The sequence below is a fragment of the Delphinapterus leucas genome, chromosome 18, assembly GCF_059928025.1.
Source record: "Delphinapterus leucas isolate spDelLeu-1000000601 "Yukka" chromosome 18, BTC_Dleu_Yukka2, whole genome shotgun sequence".
Taxonomy (NCBI): Eukaryota; Metazoa; Chordata; class Mammalia; order Artiodactyla; family Monodontidae; genus Delphinapterus; species Delphinapterus leucas.
Genome location: NC_143146.1, coordinates 68,167,915 through 68,189,686, shown reverse-complemented (window position 1 = coordinate 68,189,686; position 21,772 = coordinate 68,167,915). Strand labels below are relative to the sequence as shown.

The 21,772-nt window shown below is 34.8% G+C and overlaps 1 protein-coding gene across 1 annotated transcript in view; it reads left to right on the top strand.

The window, feature by feature from the left end:
• The window catches only part of NBEA (neurobeachin), a 620,750-nt gene that overhangs the window by 65,119 nt on the left and 533,859 nt on the right, over positions 1-21,772 (top strand). Inside the window, exons 6-8 of the mRNA XM_022574654.2 lie at positions 1,632-1,758; positions 9,036-9,155; positions 11,043-11,189. Coding sequence (XP_022430362.2) covers positions 1,632-1,758; positions 9,036-9,155; positions 11,043-11,189 — 394 coding nt within the window. The remainder of the gene's footprint in view (positions 1-1,631; positions 1,759-9,035; positions 9,156-11,042; positions 11,190-21,772) is intronic.

Genomic DNA, 21,772 nt, shown 5'->3' with positions numbered 1-21,772 from the left:
ATTAAGGTATGCTTTAAAAATATTGATTTTGGTAACCATGTGAGAAGTTATAATTAGATAAGATTAATTATTTGGTAGATAACTAACAGAATGGGTTCATCAACCCAACAATGGGTTGACCTGTAAAGACTCAGAACGTGATGATTTTAGTGTACCAATAATGCCAAGTAATAAGAACATAAAAGTTTCGTTTGTTATTACTATATGTACTAGGCATTATAAGTGCTTACATGTATTGCCTCATTTAATACTTGCAGTGCTCTGAAATAAGATTGCCTGAGTTTAAGTTCTGCCTTTACCATTTACTGTTTATTCTGTGCTTTGGTGTCTTCAACTGTAAAATGAGGATAATAATGGTACATATCACATAGGATTTAATGGTAGCATAATATTTAAAGTGCTTTTTGTACAATGACTGTTCAGAAATGTGAGTGTAGAAAAATGTGAGCTATTAATAACTTGTAAACTCTATTACAAAAGATTATATATGGATAGTAATGAGACAGAGTTTTAACAAGCATCTGAACTTCCAAACATAAATGGGGATGAACTTCAGAAAGGTCATTTTGGGGGCTTCTCTGGTGGCGCAGTGGTTAAGAATCCTCCTGCCAATGCAGGGGACACGGGCTCCATCTCTGGTCCAGGAAGATCCCATATGCCGCAGAGCAACTAAGCCTGTGTGCCGCAACTACTGAGCCTGTGCTCTAGAGCCCACGAGCCACAACTGCTGAAGCCCAGGTGCCTAGAGCCCATGCTCCGCAACAAGAGAAGCCACTGCAATGAGAAGCCTGCGCACCACAACGAAGAGTAGCCCCTGCTCGCTGCAACTAGAGAAAGCCCGCACGCAGCAACGAAGACCCAACACAGCCCCAAAAAAAGTCATCTCTGAATGCTCACTGTGCCATACAAGATATGATACCATTTACGTAAGATCATATGTTGTGTACATTTAAAAAAAGAAAAGAAAGGTCATTTTGGGAGATCATATTTTTATTTCAGTAATACTGTCATTTGTCAAAACATTTACAGGTTTTGTTCTTTTTTTTTTAAAATATATATTGTGATTGAATTCACAGCTGGAGGAGTGCTCCTCTAGAAGAAAATAACTATATTTCATAGTCACATCTTGTTTCTTTTTTTGAGTGAAAATGTATTCCTTTGCTTGATTACCTACGTTATTTATCAAAATTGGCCGTGACTTTTTTTTTTGGTAAAGTTGTAAGCTATTTTCAAAGATATAGTAGAATTAAAGAGCCAGTTGATTTTGAAAACATTAACTGTGTACATGATTTCTGTATTTGTTAATTCCAGGTGGTCATTGAAGGTATATGAAATCTACTTGGTAGGCTTTTGTTGGCTATTAATTTGTTTTTATGTATTTGTGATATTTTAAATTGAAATATTAAAAGGTTCTATAGTCTTCTATTTTCCCAATTTAAATGCCTTCTTTTAGTTGTTCTAAACTTTTCATGTTTTAGTCTTTATTTGGTACATGTAATACCCCTTCTACTCTATAGGGATATAAGTTTTATTTTTATAATTATGTTTTATATTATTTGTATAATACTAATCTTTAGATATCTTGTTCTTTGTCACAGAGGATATTACACTATTCTCAGTTTTCTTTGCAGTTTTCGTACTAGCAAAGGAGTTGGTTACTCTGCTCATTTCGTTGGCAATTGCCTGATAGTCACATCACTGAAGTCCAAAGGAAAAGGTTTTCAGCACTGTGTGAAGTATGATTTTCAACCACGCAAGGTAGGTATAAGTAAATTATCTATTGAGAATGACACAATTCACCAGTCCCACTCTCTTAAAACTCACCTATTATGACTTCTGTAATATTCTCTTTTATTGGTTTTCTCGTGACTCCTACTGCTTTCCTCTTATCCTTATCTGCATTTTCTTTCTACTTTTATATCTGACTTTTGACATAAAAAGATCAGGCTCCTGACCTCTCTCATTCTCTCTCTTGCTGTGATCTGTTGTATGGCATTCTTTCAGTGAACATTCAATATGTGTTTACTGAGTGCCAGACACTGTTTGTTGTAGGCACAGGAGATATGACAGTGAACAAAACAGACAGCATCCTTGCTTTTGTGAAGCTTATGTTTTTTTGGGAATTTTTATTCAGTTTTATGATAGCTTTCCTCCTTTATTCTTATTTCCAGAGCTTTATTCTTATATTCTCATCTCCCTATGAGATATGGCCAAGTGAATGTCTTTCTGGCCCTGCAGCCTCAGAATGTGTAACATTGAATTTGCCATCCCAGTCCTATATCATTCATGTTCTTAAGTCCTCTGTTTTTTTTTTTTTTTTTGCGGTACGCGGGCCTCTCACTGTTGTGGCCTCTCCAGTCGCGGAGCACAGGCTGCGGACGCGCAGGCTCAGCGGCCATGGCTCACGGGCCCAGCCGCTCCGCGGCATGTGGGATCTTCCCGGACTGGGCACGAACCTGTGTCCCCTGAATCGGCAGGCGGACTCTCAACCCCTGCGCCACCAGGGAAGCCCAAGTCCTCTGTTTTGATTAAGAGGCTACTGTCTTCATAGTAGTGGGGACTTGAGTCAGCTTCAGCCCCTCTTTGATCTTTGTATCAGTCAGTTAAATTTCCAAGTCCTATACTTAGTATTGCTAAAATATAGCTTTCACCTTTATAAAATTCTTTACATGTTGCTTAGATTCTTCATATTGCTCTCTTTTTATCTTGTATCCTCTGTCTCCTCCTCTTCCTCCTCCTGATTTATATTCCTGATCATATTATTTCACTGTTCAAACCAATCATTTACTTCTTACTTACTACAGAATAAATTAAAAATTTTAGCCTAGTCTTTCATGATTTGGATTTTATTTTCAGCTTTTTACTTAAACCTTTTATTTTGGCAAAACTGAGCTGATATACATGCTTCACTTTTTTATCTTTTCCTTTTCAAATGTTCGGTCTCTGGCCTGAAATACATTTACTTGTCCCCTTACTCTCAGCTCTAGGTCTTAAATCCCACCCCATTGTTATGTTCCATTTCACATAAGATTTCCGTGGAATCTGTCCCTGATTTGCCTTGCTTTGCTCCGCAGATACAGTCTCTCTTTCAGCATATTATTTCAGTATTTCTTATGGCTGTTATTTCTTTTAAACCTTTATTATTCATTTATATGTGCATTATTTAGTAACTATTGAGACCAAGCTATGTGTTAGATTCAATTTTGTATTTCCTCATATGCCTAATACAGAGTATTGAACTTGGTAGACTGTCAATGATATATGTTAGATAAATAAGTAAAGTATGACTTTAACAACCAAAAACCGTTTTCTTTCCTAAAGGAGTAAGTTACATTTATTTGGACAGCTAATTTATATTGAGCAGTTTATTTCCCCGTAGTATGAAATAAATGGGGTATTACTATTGATACAGTGAGAAAAAGGGCATGCCTTGTTGTGGTCAGTGCTTCTTTGTAGGTAAGTATCCCAAAAACCTTTTCCATGTGGCAGTAAGAAGAAAAGTAGTCATGGCAATAAAGACCGAGTAATTTAGGTTGTTGCTATGTTATACACATTTAAGATCTAAAGCTTACTAGCCTTTTTTGTTGTTGTTTCAGCATAATAATGCATATTGCAAAGCTAAGTTAATTTTTGGAATTGTAGAGAATAGAGCAATATCCATGACCATTAAGAGAGATTTTATGCTTTTTGAAAAAGTGTTTTGCACAGGTTTAATGGAAAACACAGTTACTTCGAATGCCAACAACTGCCACATTCTTAGATCTTCATTCTGATCCTAAAATTTTGGTATATACTATATATAATTTATTTATAATATATTATTATATATAATTTGTGTATAATATGTAAATGTACTATATAATATACAGAAATCATGCAGTATCTTTTAAATTTTCTGCACATCTATGAAAACAATATTAAAGTATTTCAACAATCATTATTCATTCAAAGATTATTCCAAGGCAAACTTTTATATGAGCTTTGTGACTTTAATTGTAGATCTGAGGAATTATGTTACTCTAATTATAATTCTACCTTCTTCTCTCCCTTTCCTCCTTTACCTCCTCCTCCTTCTCTTTTGCTCATCGTTTTCATCTCCCTTTTCTTTCCCCTTTTTCTCCTCTCCCTCCTCTCTCTTTTCTTATTCTTCTTCCTCCTTCTTCCTCTAACCTTATTTGGTTTAGGTAACAGAACCAGTTTTTAGACTAGAGATTCAAACTTCAGAGTAACTGGTTAGTGTATATGTGTGTTTGCTGTCCTCCACTATGGATTTATAGAAGATGAACTCCCTTTCTAAGTCTAATGTTAAACCTCCACATTTGGTAATACAAAGACTTTTCTTGAGGGAGATTCAGCTGATCCTAGCAGCCCTGAATCTTGTTTCCTGAGATTGAAGGTTTCACTAAATTCAGCTTCTTAAGTAATGATGGCTTCAAGGAGAGGGATGTTGCTCTCCTGTTAATGTTTAGACACATGAAATATACCTTTGCTTAATATCCGCTAGAATATGGATATTCAGAGACCAAGTTGAAATGTACTTTTAAAAGTCTGTTTAAAGGTAAAGAATAACAAGAGAAAATGCAGAGAAACATGCAACTGTATCATTAGATATATAGATATAATTCACTCATTATCAGCTGGGGTTTACTAGAGAGATGTTTCTTTTGTTTACTGGACTCCATCTTCGTGTCACAGTAACGAAACATTTGAAAGTCCAGAGTCTAAAAAAACAAGGGACAGAAGTATAGTTCTCCATATATACACTAATATGTATAAGATGGATAACTAATAAGAACCTGCTGTATAAAAAAAATAAGAAGTATAGTTCTCCTTCCCACATGTTTAAGGCCTGGTCCCCCTTCCAGATTCAAGGGTCTTTCTTGGATATAGAGCAGTGATTTTGTTCACCTTCTTCAGGGCATACTCTACCCCTTATCCACAGGAACAACCATAACAGATTTGATGAGCCCATATAAGGTGGTGAGAATGCTTCATTTCTTTTTCTTTCCTTTTTGTTTGTTTTCTTGTTTGCTTATGATCCCATGTGTATTGTGCCACATACTGAAGAAAATATTATTTTGGATGGGGTTTTCAAATATATATTTTTATTTTTACATGAGTCTAATAAAAATCTTTCTCTTATGTAAGGGATAGTTTAATAATTATTTCTATTAAAGAACATCAATTTAACAATAATTCATTAATATATACTTAGAAAATAGCTTAAAAGTAATGATTCTAAATAAATTTATACATTAGAATGGGAGTTATATTTTCTTGATACAAATCCCACTTTTTTTCATATAAATCTCATTGCCTCTCCTCTAGAAATTCTGATTTATTAGATTTGGGTTGCTACCCAGACAGAGTTTGCCAAATGTGCCAAATTACTTAGAATTTTAGTGGAAGCTTGTTAGAAATACAGATTCGTGGAATTACCATTTTCATGTCAGGAATATGAGTTTTTAACAAATGCTCTAGGTGATTTTTCTCATCGGACAAGTTTAAGAAACAGTGGTGTAAAGAGTATAAATAAGAAAACTTAGCGTCAAGTTAAGGATCAAATAAAACTGCCATTAACTAATAAAAAGCAATTTAACCCCTTTGTTCTCTCCCTCTCCTTTTCTTTCTCTCTCTGTCTTTACATTTTTCCCCTTTGAAAAATGCATTCCCAGTTATAGGTCTCTCTCTCTATATATATCTTGTTAGGAGCAGGATCAGGGAGTGATGTGGGTTTTGAAAGGCCTTCTGTAAAGATTTTTATAAATCTTGAAAATCATTAGTATTTGATTTTACTGTTTCATTATTCGAGATAACTCCATTTTTTATTTTTTTCCCTTTCTTTAGTTTTTTCAGGGTATACCCTAGCTAAGTTGTTATCCTGCCTAATAAGGGGTTTAGCTAGACTATCAAAAAGTGCTTTCCTAGTGGTACCACTTAACCAGATGTTTGACCTTGTGAAAGTGAATGTAAACAATTAGCACATTACCTACTATGTAGTAAATTTACTCAATACATGTTAGCTACAATTGATATTTGTATAAATATCATATTACATTTTTCTGATGAATTCTTAATATACATCCTTTTTTCTTGTTCCTGTTGTTGTATTTCTTGTATAGATCTATTTTTGAGTTTCAAACTAAATGTAGACCTCAACATACATGTATAGTATCAGTATGCATATATAATCTCCGAGTTTACTCCTGTTTCCTTTAGTCAAAAAATATCAAGTCAAAACTTGTGCTCTTTGATTTAAAAAGGCACTTGTCTGTTATCTGTAGAGTATATCTTGATTTACTAAGGAAAGAGAATAGAAAGGTTAATTTTCCTATAAATAAGCATTATTCATTCTGAGATCAATTCATTCATTAAATTGTGTATTCATTTATTCACCCATTTAACCTTTAATGTTAGTGTTATGACCAAAAGCAAACTCTGTTTATAAATCCAAACTTAATTATCTGGCTAATAACTGGATAACTATATTAGTTATCTTAAGTTGATGGTACTACTACCCATTTAAGTGAAAAATTGGAAACCATCTTAGACTCCCCTTTTCTATATTAGCAGTTCCAGTCAGTTCTGTTAATTAGTTCCTGTCCCCGCTTTTTAAAATTACCAATGCCTTTGTCTTAGTGTAGGCTCCTATGGTTTTCTTACCTGGACCTTTGCTGTGATTTTCATTTATCTTCATCCACACTTGCCTAACTGCCCCACTTCCCTACTGCTGCGAGTTATGTTCCTAAACTATGGAGATGATCATTTCAGTTTCCTGCTCAAAATTCTTTAGTTATACCACATTATGCAAAAAGTAAAGGCCGATTACAAAAGGTGAACTATGGGTCTCTTTATGATCTGGTCTTTGTCTATTTTGCCTGCCACACCTGAACACTGAGAAAAGTTTTGTCAAACCACTGTGCTCCATGTACCATATTAAGTTTCTTCTGCCTGGAATGTTTCCCCCTTGTTTACTCAACTGTTCTATTCATCCTTCAAGTTTAGCCTTAAGCTTTATTTTACTCTTTTAGTGAACTCTTCTCTGTTAGCCTTCCTTCTCTGTCTTTCCTTTCTACCTACCCTCAGTTAGTCATTACTTCTTTTGCTCCCATATGTGTAATTTAGATATTATCCATTGTTTTATAGTTGCTTTCATGTTTGTTTCTCTAATGAAACCTCCTTTAGGCTGTATATGTTACATTTCTTTATGTGCCTACAATCTGGGGGACACTTGCCATGAAGTAGGCCCACCGTAAATTCTTTGAATGAACGACTTTGAGGAGTAAATAATATCAATTTTATCAGAAAAAATCCCATAATGAAGAAATAGTAGATAAAAAATAAATAGAAATATAGTCCGTGGTATCTTATTTATGGGTGTCAGATATGTATTAGGAACAGTTTTTCATAATTTTCATATATTAAAATTGTCTTTGGGCAATATCTATCTATTAATAGATATTTATTTATGTCTGTTGTATTTAGACATTTAAAATTTCTAAAAATTTTATTCCAAAATATAAAGATTGTATCTCCTATTTTACCCAGATAGCATTCTGGTTGAAATTTTTTAAACTCAATGAGTGTTAGAGAGGTAAATTTTAATTCTTATACATGTAAACTTCTATAAGATTTTTCTTAAATTTATTTTAAGCTCAGTTTCTTTATAATTTTATAATATTTAGAAACATGAGTCACTAAATGACCAACTTTGAAGATTTTCTTCTAATTTTAATCAGGGCCAACATATATGTTGCTTTCAGGTCAGGTGAAAGCCTCAGTTTGCAGTAAATTAAGGATGATCTAGAATAAAACAGCTTTAAAACAGACATGTTTTAGGGGTTAAGTGGTTTGACCTGACTTTTTTTTTTATGTAATTGAGGAAAAGTGTTGCTTGTATTACTGTCTTCTGTGAGTTGTTCAGTGCACTATTTTTATTTTCTAAATCAAAATGAATAAAATTGAATTCTGTTCAAAGTATTTCAGATACCTTGAAATGATTAATATTTTAGTGGTTAAGAATTACTCTTATGGCTTTATATTATGCAAAATATTTATGAAATAAATTGAATAGTGCTTTTAACTAATCTGAAGAACAAACTTTGTACTTTATATTTTTATGTTTTTGGGGAAAACTAGTCTAAATCTCTCTTAACTGATGAAAGCATAATTGTTTAAATATCTATAAATCATTTGTATTTTTCTGTAGTTTAGAAATAATATTTCTATATTATCTGCATTAGGCTATTAACTCCAAAGAGGCCAAGGATTAGATCCACAAATTGTTATAGAACTTAAATCATCTCATATGAAACTAGACTTTAAAATGCTTTTTGTTGACACTGGTAACTATAAAATGAGAGCTGAGTATAAACTCATTCCTTGATTCTTAATTAATAGTCACACATTATTAAGTTAAATATAATTATTCCTGGATTTAATAATTCTAAATTGTGGAATTGAAATGACCTGAATCTTATTATAAATATTAAATTTTTTTTCCTTGACAGATATCTCCTGACCATTCAATCCAAAGTAGAATCCTAGGTTATTCTTTCTCAGTTTACACTGTTCTTATCTCCCCACAGTAATCATCATGATTTTTAATTCTGTATTTGTTACTTGTCTAATGTATGGCTCTTCCACTGCTCCATAAATTCCAGAAGAGTTTGAACCTGTGGTCTGTCTGTAAAAACTGGGTATTTGCAGCGCCTGGCACAATGCAAATGTTATTAAATGAATGAGCATAAATATAATTGTATTTCCACAATTTTTGGATCTTGGTATAGTGGAAGGATGTCAGTCCAGAGCTGAAAGCATTCTTGCTCCATCTCCATCACACATTTATTCTTTATGAGTCATTTTTTTCACCTGTAAAATGAGAAATGGGAAAGGGAATTTGAAAAAATGCTAGTGGATGATCATTAATATTCCTTCAAGCAATTTTTTGTAGTGTGGGATAAATGTTATGGTTGCTTTTAAACAGTAGTAACTAAACATTACATATTGATATCCTAAATTTTTTTTCATTTAAGTGGTACATGATCAGCATTGTCCACATTTACAATCGATGGAGGAACAGTGAAATTCGGTGTTATGTTAATGGACAGCTGGTGTCCTATGGTGATATGGCTTGGCATGTTAACACAAATGATGTAAGTTTTTATTTATCTGTATTTTAATGTATTTGAGTGTTTGATCTATCACTGTTTATAGCATGAATTGAATAATAAAATAGTTTGGTAGAAACAATAGTTTTACTTAGAAATTTTTTTCTATTAAGTGAACTCTTGGTTTAATTTAGTATAATTAAATTGCTAAAAGATATGATTAATGATACAAAAAAAAAGGAAAATTGCTTGGCCAAATTATTAAGTATTAGGTCAAAAATATAAATGCAGTATTCTATTCTTTTCAGAATCTCAAGCATTAAAAGTTGTGTCTTATACCTTATTTTGATGGGAAAGCAAGACCTTAAACAGAACGAATAAGTATAACATGCGACTATTATTTACTAGATAAATGGTGATAAATACTGCGGAGAAAAACTAAGTGGGAACAAATATAAAAGTGTAGGTATAGGGAAGGGAGAAGCCAGATGGTCCAGAGATGGTCTTAGTGAGAAGAGTGGAGGGAGAAAGTCATGTGAATATTTGGAGGAAATACCCCATTCAGTGGAAGCAGTGAGTGCAAAAGCTTTGAGGCAGAAGTAGAAAGTTTATCTTGGTTTTTACTTTTTTTTTAAGGTTTTTGTTTTTTTTTTTTTAAAGACTCAAAACAAAAATCAAAGAAGAATCTGTGATGAAATGAGTTAGAGATTGCAGAGTTTGAAATATTTACTGTCTGTTCCTTTACAGAAACAGTTTGCTTGTTCTGTCCTAGAAACTCATAGTTGGGTCACATTCAATAAATATTTATGAGAATGATTTTTTTCAGAATTAGAATATTCACATGAAATTCTGCTTCATATTTGCCCTCCAAAGGGGACAGTCTTTTCTATTGCAGAGTGATTTTGTTGACTGTCATGACTCTGTAGTCATATTTAAAAAGAGAAAGGGAGAAAAGACTGATTTTTCACTTATTTGCAATAATATTCCAAGAAATGGAGAGGCCTGGACAATAACACATATACACACGTACATTATGCAGTCAGTTCTTTTTCCTACACTTTTAATTAAAGATTGGGTATTTTATGAGGAGTGTCTTTCTTTCTACCTCATTCACAATTTTTTGGTTATTTTACTGAGGCACCAAAGGGATTCCATACATATATAATGTCTTGCTTATCATTATTCCAGTGTAGAATAACCTGTGAGGTTGGGAGGACTGAACTGAACAGTGACTGCACTGGTCTGGATAGGTGGGGCCACGTATTAGGTGAGATTTAAGAAGTAGAGGTGGGAAGGGTCTTGTTAAGTGCGGTTTCTTAGGTGCTGAACTCCCCAGATGGAGAGCACTGTACCATCTGCTTTAGTCAGCAGATTTTGGTGATTATTGTTTATCTGCTTCTGCATAGTTCCTACTCATGTAAGAGAAGGAAGTGATTTTTCTTTGTGTCCTTAAGTTAGTGTAGAGAAATAGAGAAATGTATCCATAGTGGAGAAATTAGGTAGAACTTTTAAAATTCAGTCCAATGTGTTTATGGTTAAATTTGGAATAGTCATTATGTTGATTCAGATGACTTTCTGTGGACAATTACAAATAATTACTGTTTTAAAATTTATTTTACTTTTGTAAATAAATAGTTATAAGCCCTTTTGCTTTTAACCATAGAACTTGGAAAGTTGGTCAGGCGATTATTGAGTAGGTGGTTATTGTTTGTTTGCTTGCCCATAAATATGAAATATTTGACTGATTAACTTTCCCTAAAAAATCTTTAGTTGGTTTTTATTATTTAAATACTCCATAGAGTCTTAATTGTTGCTTTCTTCTGTTATTATTGTTATGCTTTATGGTATTCCTGACAATGAAGGCAGGTATCCTTAAATATTTTGTCATTACAAAGTAAAACATTTGATTTTTTTATGACTTTTTAAAACTAGAGCTATGACAAGTGCTTTCTCGGATCTTCAGAAACTGCTGATGCAAATAGGGTATTCTGTGGTCAACTTGGTGCCGTGTACGTGTTCAGTGAAGCCCTCAACCCTGCACAGATATTTGCAATTCATCAGTTAGGACCTGGATATAAGGTAGTAAAACCATCTTATTATAAATTCTATGGAAAGTTTTAGGTGTGAAATGTGATACAATATAATATATAATGATAGACTTTCTTCAATGTGGTTTAAAAGTCATCTCTGTATTTTGGAACTGAGTTATTATTATATGTTTCATTTTGTTTCAAAGGTGCTTTTTCACTTTTTAAGTGAACTTCTTCACTTAAGTTCTTCATGAACTTCTTTTATTCTTTAGAATGTTTTCTAATGTTGAAGCTGTGGCTTTTCTTGACATAATTCTGAAATAATAAATTTTATAAAACCATATTGCTTAATGTGGTATTTGAAATCTCAAATTTTGAAATATATAAATTATATTATGAACAATTGAAATGTTAGAAATAACTCGAAAAGAATAGTTAATTATTTAGAAGGAAAATGATGTAAAATATTACATGTAGCTGAAATTACTCAATTTTAGCTTCTATTCTTGTTTGTCCTTTGCAGTAGGCAAGGAAGTGGGTACAGTAGTGCATATCCTAATTTTGCAAAACTAATTATTTAATGTGATTTATCATATCCTTCTGGTTTTTTGACTTTAAAAACAAAGATATATTTAAGCAAGATATTACGTTCACATATATGAATTAGTTCTTAATGGGCAGTACACCTGGCTGAGGAAATATGTGAGTTTTGTTTAAGTCACATTAGGAATTGTGATATCCCAAGCTGTTTGGAGCTGAGAGAGAATTCTACAGTGTAAGTCAAAGTATTTATATTTCTGAAGAAGCACGTGTCTTTCATGTAAGAGTTGTTTTTTTTTTTTTTAAATTACTGTTTAAATAATCAATGTGAAGATTGTGTTATAGAAAAGGAGTACTAAACATTAAAAATATTTCTTCTTTGCCTTTGGATTTTTGGATTAACATTTCTTTTTAAATTTTTATGTTCTATATTGGACATATAAGTAACAGTTTGAATTTACCCTTATTAAAAGATATTTCTGTTCCCAATGATTTTAATAACCATAATAATATTGAATGACAATAGTGCTGTCATTTTTATGTCAAGGTGACAGTATTTACTACCATCTTTTGTCCATATCATTTTATTTTTTTTACTATCGCTAGAAATGAATTTGTGCTTGTACAGCCACTTTTTCTTTCATGGGTCCTTTTATTGGGTTTGAGTCCTAGTTCGGCCATGTGTTGGCTTTGCATGGAAATGTTTCTGTAATTCAGATATTTGAGCTAATATGCAACTTGCCTTCCTTTCATACTTCTTTGCCTTGTTCCATATTAATATGTGAAGTTGCTTTCTTCAAGCACTAACAGAGTGATGTTAAGTAGAGTGACAAACCAATGAAATATAAATAAAGGTAGAAAATCAAGAAAATACAGATGTGCACATCATAAATCCAGTATGATTGCTATAGTGAAATTTCAGAGTTGGTGGGAGCTTCTTGGCAGCAAAAAGGAAAAAGGGTTAAACATAAGCAGTTATATAATTCTCCATTCAGAAAGGCGCAAACATTGTTCTGAACCACTTTGCAAACTTAGCAATTTGTCACATGGCTCTTTCTTATCACATTCTTTTATACCAACAGTGAAAATAAGTAGTAACTCTGTGTCACCTTGTTTGTACACAAGTACCCAAGTGATGAAGAATCTATTCCTTGAATCCTAACATAGACAATAGAGTACCTACATCAGAGTCAGAACTTTTAAAAGAAAATGCCTCTAAATTTTGGTCATTTCATGAAAATGTATTTCATTAAGATTTGAAAGTTCCCAGTCTGTAGGCATAGCCTGCTGGGCCCCTTATTGTTAATGGAGGTTGACTGTAAGTCCATGGGTGCATGTATATTTTCTCAACTTGTAAATTTTAAAAGTACAATTACTATCAGGACAGGCATCTGCAAAAATTTTGTCATTAAAAAGTTATTTCTGGAAATTCAGAAAATGAAGGAAAGGTGCAGAGGATGCACATGAATATCAGACTGTGTTATGACAGGGAAAAAGGCTGAGGTGGTTCACACATTATAGTCTCAATTTTCTTGGTAAAGTAGGAGGCAAGGCCACTCCCCGTCAATGAAGCGATAGTGGGTTACAGTGGAATTTTTAAGGTGTGTAGGACATATTAATTAGTTGAAATTTTACAAATGAAGCTTACATCATTAGTTGTTATAGAGTAACACAGTATTTATATTTTTTGCCTCAAAATCTCTGGAGAAAAGAGACAGCATAAAAAAGTTGTATTGGTCAGACAGTATTGTCTGTGGTTCTGAGCTTAATGTAGATCACATGTCAACATCTGGGCTTTAAAATAAATAAAATAAATTAATTCTCCCCCAAATAATGTCTTCAGAATATCAGACAGAAGCCTGTCTCAAGTGATTTTGACCTGTGGATCATGAGAGTGCTAAATAATTTTCTTTATGTGGTTTTGAGCAGTGTAACTTGTCAGTGAATATTTTGTATTTGGTTATCTTTGGTAAATGGCAAATGAGGAAAGATATCACTAATCAGTTAAATAACTCATTAGGTTTGGAAGAAATTTGTAAAATACAGACTTTCTCAGTGTAACTTTCTGTAGTATAGTAAAATTTACTCTGAGTTAAGTTGATTTTGGAGCTCCATTTGGTTGGAGTTATTGAATGTTTACAAGATTATGAAGTCATATATAAGGTGGCCTTTTGACATAAACTTGCAGAACAGATTTTAACAAAGTTTAGATATTTCATAATCATTACTGGAGATTTCTTAATTATCAAATAACCTATGTATCAAGCAGTTAGTCTTCATTGCTTGATATTTCAGTATTTAGCTTTGTGTTCTGTCTTTCATTCAAGAAAGTGATAGCATCATGATGTTTTAACAGTTTATTATATTAGGATAAAAGCCTAACTGATAAGAGGAGATGTTTAAAACAACCTCCAGAACGAAAAATCCACTTTGGAGATTTTCCAAAACTCGTATGGAAGGGAAAGCTCCTAAGAAACTGATATTCCCACAAATAACCGTGTAAAAACGCTGGACATCATGCTGAAAAAATCCACCTGAGGGCCTTGGCGACTGAATAAAAAGCAGGGATGTTTTAGAGGGGAGTCAAAACATGGAACAAGTGGTCAGCATGGGCTGAGTTTCTCATTTTTCTATTTTGATGTACCAACTTCCTAGCCAGAAAAATTAAGGTAACAAGCACTAGGGCAACCAGCACTACAGGTGATTAATGGGCCCCTAGAAAAGAGGCAGTCGGAAAAGGGTCTGAATTCTATATTTAAAAAAAACACAGTTAAAATCTATGGCTGACCCATGAAACCATGTATGATCATGACAAACGGATAGTAGATTGTAAATAAGACTTCAGGAACTGAATTGAGATCTGAGACACCACACATAGAAGGCATGACAATCTGTAATTGTATCTAAACAAGAAAACGACCCCCCAAAACAAAATCATCTGGATTTTTTCAGAATATAGTCTCCACAGGATAATATTCAAAATGCCCAGCATACCATCACAAATTACTCATCCTATGAAGAGCTAGGAAAATGTGACTTATTCTCAAGGGAAGAGAAAATTGGTACATGCCACCTCCAAGATAACGTAGAATTGTTTAGTTATCACATGAAGACTTTAAGGGACTTTTTATAACCAGCAGTGTAAAAAAATTTGCTTGTAATGAATTAACAGGTGGGAATTATCAACCACAAAATAAAGAAATCAAATGGAAAATTTGGAACTAAAAAATATATTTAAAGTAAAAAGAAATCCACTGTTTGCTTATTAGCAGAATGGACATGAACGAAAAATAAATGAACTTGGATATAGATTGAAACATTAGAAGAGAGATAGAAAAGATTGGGGGGAAAGAACTGAAGAGATTTATGGGACAGTCTTGAAATCTAATATGCAAAGTGATGAAATAAAAATTCACATTTGAAGGCAAGACAAGAAAAATTTAAACATAAGGTTTTTCTCTGCCCTTTGGACTCCTTTCTCCCTTCTTGTGTGCATTGTGCATCTGAATTATGCATTAACCAGACCTCCCCAGTGCAGAAATACCTGCTCAACCATAAAGATCAGTTTTTCTCCTTCTATTGCCAGCCATATAACTCCTTAGAAGATAACAATCCTTTATCAATTCTGTAAGGAGTCATGCTGACCCACTACTTGCCTTGTACATGCAGACATGTTTGGTGAACTTTATATACAATGCCAGTATATCATTTCCCTTAAAGATAGCAATTGGTGCAGAACAGACTGGAGATACTGGGCCACAACTAATAGAGGTTTTTAGCTTAAATACTTAGGACCTTATTAATGCTACTAGTTATAATACTTGTATTCTGCCTACTTTACAAGATTATTGTTCCTTGTATTACCAAATGTGTTACTGAGCCTCAGATAAAATTAATGATTATTAGGCGACTTGAAATGATTGACCAAATATACAGTCATATGAGATCAATGATGGTAATAGTATAACTCTAGATATGGGAAAAAACAACAAGAGGGAACCATTTCCTGGACCATAACAGACTAGTGAAACAGGAGGTCCACAGGCTTTTGGCTGCTGTTAACAGGGCCTAGTCCAGTAACAGCACATTGAGTGGCCTGTCAACAAAATCCTCGCCTGACATGGGACTGAGTATTCCTAGCGCCATGGGACAAATTGGTTAAGAAATGCCTCCCAAACTGAAAAGGAAGGGATTGGACAATAATGTTTCCCATCATCCAGTTCTACAAGAATCAATTTGTTAGCCACTGCAGTTGCTGACTTTTAATACACCCTGAAAAAGGAGTTCAGGGCAGAGACCAGGAATGAGACACTCTGTGCTCTGGGAAAACTGGCAGAACTGGCCTTCAGATAGTTTGATATTTTCAGGAGAAGGTTTTATGAACGCAAACTCATAGGTTTTCCCATACTTAGAAAAGCACTAAAATCATTAACTAAAAGCCTGTTCCTCATGACTAGCATCAGCCTTCTACTGAGATATGCGTTTGGTTGCATGTACCCTCTTCACCAAAATCTCATATATACTTGACCTTTCCCCCCTTTACCTTTTGGGAGCTGTTCTCAGAACTCACTAAGAGGCTGTCTCCTGGGTTATAATCCTCAAATTTGGCTTGAATAAAAATTTCCACTTCTTTCTCATATGATTATTGATTAATTTTTAATTGAAAAAAGTGTGAGAGAAGGGGGCAGAAAAAATATTTGAGGAAATAATAGTAGAAACTTTCCCAAATTTGTTGAAAAACTTATATTTATAGACTGAAGGAACTCAGCAAACTCCAAACAAAATAAATTTAAGGAGTACCGCAGAAGGCATATTATAGTAAAACTGCAGAAAACCAAAGGAAAGAGAAAATCTTGAAAGCAAGCAGAGAAAAACTAGACATAAATAAGGTAAAGAATCATTTGAGTAACTGCACACTTCTCATTAGAAATCAGGGAAGCCATAGAGCTGGAGCAAAACCTGTCAACCCAGAATTTTTCATTCAGTGAATATATTCTTTAAGTTTTATAAATGAAAATTAAGATAATTTGTTGCTACCAGATGTACATTACAGACTGGAGAAGGAAAGTTGGATCATTAGGAATGAATGAAGACCATTAGGAATGCTAACTGTATGGGTAAAAATAAAATATCCTTTCTGTTATTTTCTTTAAAATAAACAAAACTGATTAAAGAAAACATTACTGCACTGTCTTTTTGGTTTATAATGTATATAAATGTAATATATATGGCAACTCTAACAGTAGGTTCTGGGGAGGGGATATAAATGGAGCTATATGGTTGCAGACTTTCCATATTTTATAAAGTGTCTGTGATATAATGATATTGACTGAAATTCAATAGCCAAGACAAAAAAAATAACAAATTTTAAATCATTTTCTTTTTTTGAAATGTAAGTATTATTTAATTTCCCTACAGCCTATGCTGTAGACCTCTTTTTCAAATCAAAGGTAACATATATTCAATACATACTTAATAGAAAGGAAAAACAAAATAAATTAATGCAAGCCAATGGAGACTGAATATGAATAAGAATCATTCACTCTTTCAGTCATTCTTTCTTTTAGTAAATATTACTATTAAATGTTGGTTTTTGGCATTGTTATTCTAGGTGTTCAGGGGTTAGGGATATGATAGTGAATAAAACAGACAAGAATCCCTGCTTTGACAGAGAAAGACAAATACTGTATTTTTTTACTTAATATGTGGAATCTAGAAAACAAAACAAATCAACAAATATACCAAAATAGAAACATATTCACAGATACAGAGAACAAACTAGTGATTGCTGGAGGAAAGATGGGAAGATGGGTGAAATAGATCAAGGGGATTAAGAGGTACACACTACCAGTTGTAAAACAAGTCACATAGATGTAATGTACAGCCCAAGAAATATTATAAATAGTATTATAATAACTTTGTATAGTGTGTAATCTATAAAACTATTGAAGCAGTCACTAAACATAGTGACTAATATGTCACTATATTATAAGTACATCTTATAATTATTATAAGTCACTGTATTATAAGTACACTATAAGTACATCTGAAAATAATATAAGTCAACTGTACTTCAATAAAAAAAAATTCCTGCCTTTATTGGGGGGAAAGAGGATGTACATTATCATGGGAGGAGACAGACAACAAAACAAAATAAAAAAGAAAAATATATAATATGCTAGATGTGATAAGTACAATGTGAAAAATAAAGCAGATAAAAAACAGGGAAAGTGGTAGACTGCAGTTTAAAATAGAGTGATTAGAAGAGGTTTTACTAAAGACCTCAAGGAGATGAAGTTGATGCCAGCCACGTGCATCTGGGGGAAGAGCTTTCAGGGCAAATGGGAGGGCAAGTCTTAAGGGCATTAGTTGGATCTGACTTGGTAGATTAAAAACCACTGTGACTGTATTTCCTTGTGACTAGGATAGAGAGAGGCAGAGGGAGAGTAGTAGGAGATAAATTCAGGTATCAATTAAAGACTTGCAGATGGTTGTTCTGACTTTGCTTTTTACTCTTGAGTGAGAGGGAAAGCCTTTGGAGAGTCTTGAGTGGATTGATCTGATATCAGTGTTAAAAGCATCAGTGGCAATAGAGAGACTAGTTAGAAGGCTATTGCAAATATTTAGGTGAAAGATGATGGTAGTTTAGACAAGGCCGATAGCAGTGGAAAGTAATGGGACTTGACTGGATTTTGATAAAGCATACCTAAACTAAAACTCTAAGAGGACAGCTTTTGGATGTATTTTGGAAGTAAAGTGAGTAGGATATTCTGTCACTATAAATATGGGAGCAAGAGAGGATTCAAAGGTGACCCAGTGCTTGAATAACTGAATTGATGGATTTGTTATTTACTGAGATGGGAAAGACTTAGAAGGACTAAGTTTTGGGGAGGAAGATCAAGAGTTTGGCTTTTGACATGTTAAATTTGAAATGCCTATTAGACATCTAAATGGAGAAATGAGATAAGTCTGGAGCTTAGGAGAGAAGTGTAGTTTGGAGATAGAAGTTTAAAGTTGACAGGATATAGACAGGATTCAAAGCCCCAAGACTGGATTTAGGTACCAATAAAGTGAGTTGAGAGACAAAAGATGACTGAGTAATGAGTCTAAAGGAAGAGGAAATGATTAACTTTCAAATGCTGCTGACAGGTTGAGTAAATTGAGGACTGAAAAATGTCTACTGAATTTAGCAGCATGGAGGTCATGAGTAATCTTGATTATCACACCTTAGGCAATTAGTTGAAGTGGGAGAAAAAAACTTTAATGAAACAGTAGTGTCCTTTCAGAATTCAAAGAGAAGCATTAAATGTTTTATAATTGAACGTATAGTTTAGTTTTGCTTGTTTCATTCTATAGTACAGGGGTCCCCAACCCCTGTGCCACAGACCGGAAGTGGTCTGTGGCCTGTTAGGAACCAGGCCACACAACAGGAGGTGAGTGGTGGATGAGCGAGCAAAGCTTCATCTGTATTTACAGCTGCTCCCCATTGCTTGCATTACTGCCTGAGCTCCGTCTCCTGTCAGATCAGTGGTGGCATTAGATTCTCATAGGAGCACGAACTGCCGTGAACTGTGCATGCGAGGGATCTAGGTTTGTGCTCCTTATGAGACTCTAATGCCTGATGATCTGAGGTGAAGCTGAGGCAGTGATGCTAGTGCTGGGGAGCGGCTGCAAATACAGATTATCATCAGCAGAGAGGTTTGACTGCACAGAGACCATAATAAATCAATTGCTTGCAGACTCATATCAAAACCCTATTGGTGAGTGGCAAGTGACAATTAAGCTGCCTCTGGTGGCAGGTTTTATAGTGGCAAGTGAGTCGATGTACTTCAATTATACAGCTGCATCTGGTGGTGGGCTGTAAGTCAGAATCCGACACTTAGTTTAGTCCACGCGTGGCCCGCCCATTATTTTATTTACCACTTCTGTATGTGCCTCTTTCCTGCCCTGCACGCTTGTCTCAGTCACAGTTTTGGTAAGCCCACAAGCTAACCCTAGCCAAAATGAGTAAAAATCAAACGTCGCTGGAGAGCTTCTTTGAAAAGGGAGAAAGACCCAATGATGAGAGAGCAGAAGACTCTTAAGAATGCCAACAAAAAGAAAGCTGCATTTAAAAGAAAAAACCAAGAGTCCTACTTAAATTATGGGTTCATTGCAACAGGTGATTCACATTCTCCAAGCCCGCTTCGTATAATATGTGGCGACTCTCTATCCAACAAATCCATGAAACCTTCAAAATTGCTTCGCCACATGGAGACCAAGCACCCTGCATTAAAAGACAAGACTTTGGAATTTTTCAAAAGAAAAAAAACGTGAACATGAAGAACAGAAGCAATTACTGAAGGCCGCCACTTCATCAAATGTGTCTGCACTGAGAGCATCATTCTTAGTGGCTAACCGCATTTCTAAAGCTAAGAAGCCCTTTACTATTGGTGAAGAGTTGATCCTGCCTGCTGCTAAGGACATTTGTCGTGAACTTTTAGGAGAGGTTGCAGTTCAAAAGGTGGCACATGTTCCTCTTTCGGCTAGAACCATAACTAGATGAATTGATGAAATAGCAGAGGATATTGAGGCACAATTGTTAGAGAGGATTAATGAGTCACCGTGGTACGCAATCCAGGATGACGAGTCTACTGATGTTGACAAGGCAACAGTGCTTGTTTTTGTGCGATATATTTTTCAGGAGGATGTGCATGAGGATATGTTATGTGCACTTTTGTTGCCAACCAACACCACAGCTGCAGAACTATTCAGTCTTTGAATAATTACATATCAGGAAAACTGAATTGGGCACTTTGTGTCAGTATATGCACGGACAGAGTGGTTGCCATGACTGGATGGCTTTCTGGTTTCACTACTCGGGTCAAAAGAGGTCGCTTCTGAATGTGTGTCTACGCACTATGTCATCCATAGGGAAGTTCTGGCTAGACGAAAAATGTCGACTGAACTTAACAACGTTTTGCAGGATGTGATTAAAATTATCAGCCACATTAAGGCACATGGCCTTAACTCACGTCTGTTCATGCAGCTCTGTGAGGAGATGGACGCAGAGCACACACGTCTTCTCTTATACCCAGAAGTGAGATGGCTTTCTAAAGGGAGATCCCTGGCCAGAGTTTTTGAGTTCCGAAAGCTGCTCCAGAGATTTGTTTTAGAAAACAGTCACCACTGGCAGCACATTTCAGTGACACAGAATGGGTCGCAAAACTTGGTTACTTGTGTGACATATTCAACCTGCTCAACGAACTCAGTCTGTGACTTCAGGGGAGAACAGCAACTGTGTTCAAGTCAGTAGATAAAGTGGCTGCACTCAAAGCCAAACTGGAATTATGGGGGCAACGAGTGAACATTGGGACGTCTGACATGTTTCAAACATTAGCAGAGATTTTGAAATAGACTGAACCAGGGCTTTTTCGCTCCCAGCTGGTGCATGATCACCTATCTCAGCTTTCAAAAGAGTTTGAGCATTACTTCCCAACCACAAAAGACCCCTGAACTGGGAAGGAGTAGATTCACTTATTCGTGAGTAAGCCAGGTGAATTGGCTTTGTCCATGCTAGAAGAGGATCAACTGCCTGAGATGGCAAATGACAGTGGCCTTAAAAGTATGTTTGAGACAACTTCAAATCTCCGTACGTCTGGATTAAAGTCAGGCAGAATATCCTGAGATTGCCACAAAAGCACTGTAAAGCCTGCTTGCATTTCCAACATCCTATCTTTGTGAAGCAGGGTTTTCTGCAGTGACAGCAAGCAGAATGAGATCACGGAGTAGACTGGACGTAAGCAACACACCTCGGGTGTCACTGTCTCTAATCAACCCCAGATGAGACCATCCAGTTGCAAGAAAACAAGCTCCCACTGATTCTGCATTATGGTGAGTTGTATAATTATTTCATTATATATTACATGTTATAATAACAGAAATGAAGTGCACAATAAATGTAATGCTCTTGAATCATCCAGAAACCTCCTTCCCGCCGGTCTGTGGAAAAATTGTCTTCCACAAAACCAGTCCCTGGTACCAAAAAGGTTGGGGACCGCTGCTATAGTACATTTCATACCAAGACGTTATCTCTTCTTTTGTGATACTCCA